We start from the raw sequence: 8,090 nt of genomic DNA, 5'->3' as shown, positions 1-8,090 counted from the left end.
AGTGGTACTGTTGTAGTTTTTCACTCATGACACAACATTATTAGCCAATGTTTTGTATCTACCTTGTGCCTTTTCTATCCACTGTTATAATATGTAGATATATAAACCCGAAGAGAAACATTTTTAATCCAAATTTGCATAGCGTTTTTCACAATAACCTTGTCAATCTTCTATTTTCTAGCGACCCCTTCGGTGTCCACGGACCCCAGTTGATAAATCTCTGCCCCAGCACATAAGGCAGCATTTTGCCCGCATACTCCGCGAGTAAACAATGCATGAACTGAAAGGGTCCGTGTTAAAAGTTCGACGGCAATCGGTTTGCGTCCTCTGATTGGACACTGGAGCCATGAATGAAGTGTGTCGTCAGAGCCGTGCTCAAATTTGATTGGCCGCTCCGTCACGTCAATCACGCATGCACACGCCCTTTTATAATGCAGCATGGGGGAGAGAACGTAACGAAATAAAGGCTCCGTAGCGGAATATAGTCTTAACACCAAAACAGATCAAACGATTCGCGGTCATTCACGGATGGGTACGTACATGACGTTATTCACATGCGTTTGGTGGCGAATGATGGAAGAATTTGAACTCGTTCTTCAGAAAATGCTTGTGTGAGGGTTAGCAGCACATTGCAGCAGTATGAACGCCACGTTCGCTTTGTGAGGCGGCTCAGGTCAGGCAGTGAACCCTCTTATATCTGCCCCGATCATTGTCGCTACATTTTACGAACGCTGAATGCTCAAATGTGCAGAAACGGCGGGGACTGTCGATGAAAACGGCACTGTTTATGCTAAAGTAGCTTGTTAGCGTGTGACTAGCAGCTCAGATCGACCGCGTCTCATATTCTGAGGCTCACATTGCAAAACACAGTCTTTACATTGACATTAACAGTGCAGTCTTGTGGTAAACAAACCGAAAGTTTGCAGGTTCAAGCCGTCATCACGATGTCCTTGATCATCGGAGGTTTCTGAATGCACCAAATTTCTAATAGCTGCATCGTAATAATCTCTAGTAAATGCACTGTAAGTTAAAGCTAATTAACTGTCAGTTGTCATTTGCAGATGTCATCCACCCGAGCTAGTTTACACAAAGGGTGAAGTATCTCTTACTTTTAGAATTAAACTTTGTGTTTCATAACCGTATGGATATAGTGCGGCGAAATGGTAACTTTTAGATGATACATTTTCAGGCTGTCTCTCAAAAATCTTGCTGCCTACCTAGAGCACTTCGAGGCATCATGTCATGGCCAACCCGCGGTCTAGCAGTAGTTTGGCAGTGTCGAAGTGGCTGAAACACGATTTGAGAATTCATAAACTGAACACACAGATTTTAATAAACCAGACAGCTGAAGAGCAATAGTGGTTAGTATGTACTAGTTATATGCCACGTGACATGAGCTCTCTTTGGGCACGTGCTTTTAGCCGGAAGTCCTTTACCTCAGGGAGATACTGTACCATTTATGTATATGGGGAATTAATCATTTATTTTGATATAAGTATCTCAAAACGTATGTCAATAATGCAATGTTATTAAGGTTTAAGTTTGTACAACGCAGAAAGAATGAACACTTTTTCATGTAGGCTTGCTTAAAGGGGTCATATGATGCAATTTCATTTTTTCCTTTCTCTTTGGAGTGTTACAAGCTCTTGGTGCATAAAGAAGATCTGTAAAGTTGCAAAGACTAAAGTCTCAAATCCAAAGAGATATTCTTTATAAAAGGGACACGGCATCAACATTATGTGAGGGGCGTAACATTTCCGTCTCACGCTTGAGGCTAAAATGCCGGCAGTTCTGACTCACGTAAGTACGTTTTCATTTAAAGGATTTGCCACTGATGATTCAAACGCGAGTTTTGGGCAGTGTGGATTAACGTTAGCACTTGTTGTTTGTCATTTCTCTGATCACAAATGCAGACAGGGTTTTATGTTTACGCGGCGCGATGCAACGCAATGCGTAAAAAGACAGTATAAGTCATTATAATCAGTAATTATGTATGCTGGATGCAACAAATGCCTCGTTTGTAATGGGTTTTCATGTTTTTGTGTCGTTGCTCCGGCCGGGACACGGCATCAACACAGTATGGTGAGGGGCGTAACATTTCCGTCTCACGCTTGAGGTATTCGGCCAATCACAACGCATTGGATAGCTGGCCAATCAGAGCACACCTCGCTTTTTCAGACTGATGAGCTTTGTAAAAATCGACGCGTTTCAGAAGGCGGGGCATAGAGGAGAAACAATAATGTACAGTATGTGGAAAATAATGTGTTTTTTTTACTTTAAACCGCATAAACACATTTCATTACACCAAATACACAAAATAATGTTCTTTTTAGCAGCATCATATGACCCCTTTAATGACAAATGTGCAGCTTTATGCTAATTGTTAGTGTGTAACAGCGTTTTACTTGGCCAGTTTTATGGTAATCATATTTACTGGTTCTCCTGTAAAACCTTTATAAACACTGAATTCATACATTTAAATAAGTGTTCTATTATAGATCAGTACGTGTAAATGATAATTTATTGTGTTCATGAAAATGACGGTAAAACTGCCCTTACAAAACATAGACAAACTATAGTAATTAGTACTTTTTGTGGTGTAGAGTCATTTTAATGGAGATTTTGTGGCCAATAGAAATGAAATTAATGGAGTTTGGAGCAAAGGCATCGCTGGACCCTTATTACTGGGGCACGACCCCCAGTGAAATATTAATGATACATACTTGTCTGGCAATAGACTTTATTGTATATTGACCAGGGGCCGGTTGCACCAACTGTACGTAAGTTACAACTTAGCCTAGTTTTGACGTAAATGGGCACTAAGTTACAACTTGCGCACTACTAAATATTTTTTCGTTGCACCATTACACGTAGTTGAAGTGTAACTCTGCGTATAAACTAAATATTTACAGAAGCGTCTGGTCAGGAGTAACGGTTGGAATAAAATAGCAGACTGAGTGAACTGCATCAATATGCTCTGCTTTTACCCATATATGATGCTGCTGACATTTACACTTGTGTACATATTAAGAGAGAGAACAATATGTGAATAAACGTACTTTGTTTTACTTATTTTAGCGCCTCTTCAACAACCCATCTACAGTGCTCCTCTCTGTACGCTTCGGTCCGTGTTGCGCATGTCAGATGAAATAATAAATAAATGGCATTTCTTATGTTTTTTTCTTTCTTTCAGTATTTATTGATCCTTATTCATTTTAATTACAGTTTCTGAATGTTATTTACATATAAAAATAGCTTGGAGACTAACGTTATTAATGTATCGTTTTTAACGGAAACTTGTTTTTACTGTTAGTATACGTGAGGCAAAAGAAGTTAGAATGAAGTATAAATTTAAATTCATAGCATTTAAACAAGTTCTGCTCGCGTATTTGAAGGTTTCTATTGGATGATTTAGGGTAAACATCATATTATGCGACTACGCATTACTTTACGGAGTGCTTGCGAACTACTACCTATGTCCTGACTTACGAACAACTGGTGCACCCAAATAATGTATAGATTTAGTTACAAACTAGCTAGTGGTTACTAAGCCACTAGTGTGGACTTAACGTTCTAATTTAAGTAAGAACTTACGAATGGCTGGTGCAACCCTACCCAGAGAATAATTTTCCTTGATGGTATATAAACATCCATGTGGTGTGTTTGCTGTCAGCTGTTGAGAATTAGAGCTAGTGATGCCAGATTATTCACTCTTCTGATCGAATCGGTCATACAGGATTGCAAAAAAGTCTCAATTCAAACCTGGATTTGACTCATTTGAACAGTTAATTCACACACTGAATTGTTTGCTGCGGTTTCTCGCACCGAAATGTGACCCTGGACCTCAAAACCAGTCTTAAAGTCAATGTAGGCGATAGGGAACGATTCAGATAGTGTAAATATGCTTTGGGCAAATGAGGTCTGGTTTCACGTTGTGTCACGCGAACCGGGGCAGCGCGCACATTCTGATCTGGACTTTGGCTCCGGTCCAGAGACGCGATCACACTTTTAAAACTACACAACCTCAGCATGATTATGATCACTATTTTGTTTTACTAAGAGTTTCATATTGAATCTAGGGGGTAATCTATTAGACTGTGGCTGTCAAATGCAGCTTTACCGAGCTCAACGGCTCTAATCCGTGCAGAAGTAAACAAAACGCTATTGGCTAATTTAAAAAGTGGGCGGGGCTGCTTGATATGTCCCGCCCTGTCTTCCTGTTTCAGTTGAAATTATGTCACCACATAGAATAACGCTGCGTGTTTCAAGGCACTTCAGGGGACCTTTAAGTTGCACAGGTAGCTATATTTGTAGCAATAGCTAAAAATACATTTTTCTTTTATGCCAAAAATCATTAGGATAGATTTTCAAATAGTTGTATTTCGACCAAATATTGTCCAATCCTAACAAACCATACATCAATAGAAAGCATATTTATTCAGCTTTCATGTGATGTATAAATCTCAATTTCGAAAAATTGACACTTAAGACTGGTTTTGTGGTCCAGGGTCACAAATAGTGACTGCATAGTTTATAAGACATGAAAAGAGTGCTGGATGAGGTGATATTTAGGCTGTATTTACCTGCAGTCCATTGTAGGGAACAAAACTTGCAAATGTCTACTATCATTTGTCAGCAGTGAAGTGTTTATTTTTTATTGTGCGTACAGATTGTGAACTACTCCCTACTGCAGGGAAGGACAATTATTGTCCATATTAGGGCTGCACGATAAATCGAAATGGAATCGAGGATTTCCTGCTGATTACAGAACCGGCATTACTATCAAAATGCGCATGACAATCGCATTCGATTAATCGTGCAGCCCTAGTCCATATAGTGTCAAAATATGGGGACGTTTTTTGAAGGGAGGCCTGCTGAGGAAAGGCTAGAATCATTCCTGGACTGGAGTGTATTTGTGTGTGTGTGTGTTTAACTCTCAAATGATTTACAAGCTACATTATCAATTATTAATTGTATTGATTCTCCTCATTGGCTTGATGTTCTTGTCAAATGCTCATTTATTATGCATTTGTATGTTCTTTGTGGAGTCATGTTTTTTTTTATTATACTGTTGTAAATAATGAAATCATTCTAGCATTAAAACCTGATGTTTATCATTTTCTTTGTGGAATTGAGGTTTCTCTAGTTTTCTTGAGCACAATTGAATAAATGTGGATAATCTTAAAGGGGTCATATGATGCTTTTTTAAAGATCATTATTTTGTGTATTTGGTGTAACAGAATATGTTGACATGCTTTCATGTTCAACGATGCACAATCAGCTTGTAACACTCCAAAGAGAAAGGAAAACTTGAAATCGCATCATATGACCCCTTTAATAGAATCTGTATTTATGCTGGCTGTAATTATTTTAAGATCTGCTGTTGAATGTATGCATGTGATATTGGCAGAATTAATGTCGTAATGCACACGAGCTGCACGGGTTGTTACATCACTGCGTTCGGCTGTGTCACCATTAATCGCAAGCGCACATGAAGGTTAGTCTGCCCTTGTGGCTTTGATGCATGTGCAGCCTGCTTGCTGCTCCTTTGCTCTGTACGTCAGCACTAGACCTGATGAGTAAGCCCATGCAGGTCCCAACTCAGCCTTACTGTTCTTCTGTGTCCTGAATGCACCAAAGTGTGCATCTTAAAGTTTTTTTCTGAAGATCTATTGAGACTTTGTCTGCATAATGAATTACAGCCAGCTGAAAGAGATGCTTTGTGATTATTTCTAAAGAACCTGGTTATGATTGATAATTAGAGCCTAGAAGGCTCTTTTAATGCCTTTGTGTAATCCAAAAGAATGATCATGTAAAAATGATAAAATTTACAATAAGGTCCCGTTATTTGACGTTCGATGAAGGAATAGTTCACCCACAAATGAAAATCTGCTGAAAATGTACTCATCCTCAGGCCATCCAAGATGCAGATGAGTTTGTTTCTTCATTAGAACAGATTTGGAGAGATTTTCCAATGCAGTGAATGGGTGCCGTCAGAATGAGAGTCCAAACAGCTGATAAAAACATCACGGTAATCCACGCCAATGTTAATTTTTTTTTTTAAGTGAACTATTCCTTTAATACATGTGATTTTTCTGCTTTTGAAAGAAAATTAGGTGATTGATGCTCATTCATAGTTTAGTTCAGTACTTAGTGATTTAAACAATGTAGTGGTTTCTGTAATTACTTGAACCTGGAGATACATTATTTAAAAAAAATAAAAAAATACATTTGTGTGTATATAGGTGTATTTAATTTAATCTGCTACAGTGCATTTATTGATGTGATATTATGCATGCATTGATGCAACTGTTCACCTATTGGATTTAGTTCAGATTAGGGGTGTGCGATATATATCGTCTGCGATAATATCGTAATTGTTGTTTTAACGATGTGCGATTTGACATTATCGAGTATTTTGCAAAAACCATTCAAAACATCCCTACAGAGCGCACGCATACATTACGTGAAGTCTAGACTAGTGCGTGTGCGCATTTAGTGTGTTTTCTTTCACTGCATGATTCAGTCTATTAAAATGCATTTAGAATGATCACAAATTCAAGACATGATGGCAGAAAATTTATATATTTATACCACTTCATATAGTTATTCAATTTCAAACGAAGAGTGTTCCACTGCTCCAAAAATTACCATGATTACAAATGTGACATTAAATTCAATAAACAATAAGTTAATTAAGAAACTTACGTTTTAGTGATTTGCTGCCACCTGCTGGCGGTTTTAATTTCAAATTTCGGCTTTTTCTTTCTTTTTTTTTTAAATCATTTCAAATATCAGTATTCAACGTGTTATGTTTAATATATCAAAACATATTCGGCAGTCCTTAAGGTACCAGCACAATAACACACTCAGCAAAATATCGTCTAATTATCGTTATCGATAAAATCCCAGAAAATATCGAGATATAATTTTTTGTCAATATCGCACACCCCTAGTTCAGATGCATTGCTTGGATGTTACATTTCATGTAGCTTTGTGCAGGTTGTTATCTGCAAGGCGTGCGAAAGCAATGTTAGTGCAGTCTTGTGGTTTGTGGCTAAATCACACTTTGTATTGTCCCTGGTGTCTTGATTGGTATGAGCGGATGTACAGGCTCCTGATTTCAGTTGTGTCCTGCTCGGTTTGCCAGATAAGTTTCATGAAATGTTGGCATAAACTTGAAGCTATTCTACTAGAATAGCTTACTTGCCAACGAGCTGGTTAGATACGTCAGATTTGTTACTTTATACTGGCTTTGAAGAATTGGAAATCTTTGGGATTTTTTTTTACAAGTAATACTGAAACTTCTGGCTACAACCAAATTATATGGTTTTAAAAAATGGGAATTTCCGAGTCGTTTTCCTCATTTTTGTTCTTTAATCTTTGGTTTTCTTGATCAGTGACACACAATGCCGATAGTAGACAAGCTCAAAGAGGCCCTGAAGCCGGGCCGCAAGGACTCCAGCGACGAGGGCGACCTGAACAAGTTGCTGGCTTCATCTGCCAAGAAAGTGCTTCTGCAGAAGATCGAGTTTGAACCTGCCAGCAAAGGCTTCAGCTACCAGCTGGAGACCCTCAAGACAAAATACGTGATCCTGAATCCCAAAAACGATGGAGCAGCGGCACAGAGACCGACTGAACCTGCTCAGATTAAGAGACAAAGTAAGATGAAAATAGTTTTATTGTTTTGATATTGTTTATTTATTGTTTTTTAGGGAACAATCGGTTTTAAAGGATTAGTTCACCCAAAAATGACAATTCTGTCATTAATTACTCACCCTCGTGTTGTTGCAAACCCGTAAGACCTTCGTTCATCTTCGGAACACAATTTAAGATATTTTTGATGAAATCTGAGAGCTCTCTGACCCTCCCATAGACAGCAAGGTAACTACCACGTTCAAGGTCCAGAAAAGTACCAAGATGATCGACAAAGTAGTCCGTGTGACATCAGTGGTTCAACTGTAAAGTTACGAAGCTACGAGAATACTTTTTTGCACAAAAAACCCCAAAATAACGACTTTATTACGCATTTTCATCTCTACTGCGTCACTTGTGGACGCACGTTCACGACAGTACCATGACGCAAGCGT

The 8,090-nt window shown here is 38.5% G+C and overlaps 1 protein-coding gene across 4 annotated transcripts in view; it reads left to right on the top strand.

Annotated features, from left to right (window-relative positions):
• The first annotated feature begins 425 nt into the window (after nucleotides 1–425).
• Nucleotides 426–8,090, top strand: part of usp36 (ubiquitin specific peptidase 36) — a 30,764-nt gene continuing 23,099 nt past the window's right edge. For all 4 annotated transcript variants that reach the window (XM_016524251.1, XM_016524248.1, XM_016524249.1 and 1 more), the window contains exons 1-2: nucleotides 426–532; nucleotides 7,401–7,662. In XM_016524251.1, coding sequence (XP_016379737.1) covers nucleotides 7,410–7,662 — 253 coding nt within the window. In that variant the 5' untranslated portion in view covers nucleotides 426–532; nucleotides 7,401–7,409. The remainder of the gene's footprint in view (nucleotides 533–7,400; nucleotides 7,663–8,090) is intronic.

Source organism: Sinocyclocheilus rhinocerous, unplaced genomic scaffold (assembly GCF_001515625.1).
Source record: "Sinocyclocheilus rhinocerous isolate Xijiao unplaced genomic scaffold, SAMN03320098_v1.1 scaffold393, whole genome shotgun sequence".
Classification (NCBI taxonomy): domain Eukaryota; kingdom Metazoa; phylum Chordata; class Actinopteri; order Cypriniformes; family Cyprinidae; genus Sinocyclocheilus; species Sinocyclocheilus rhinocerous.
The sequence above is the reverse complement of the archived record's forward strand: the minus strand, read 5'-3'. Positions and strand labels throughout refer to the sequence as shown.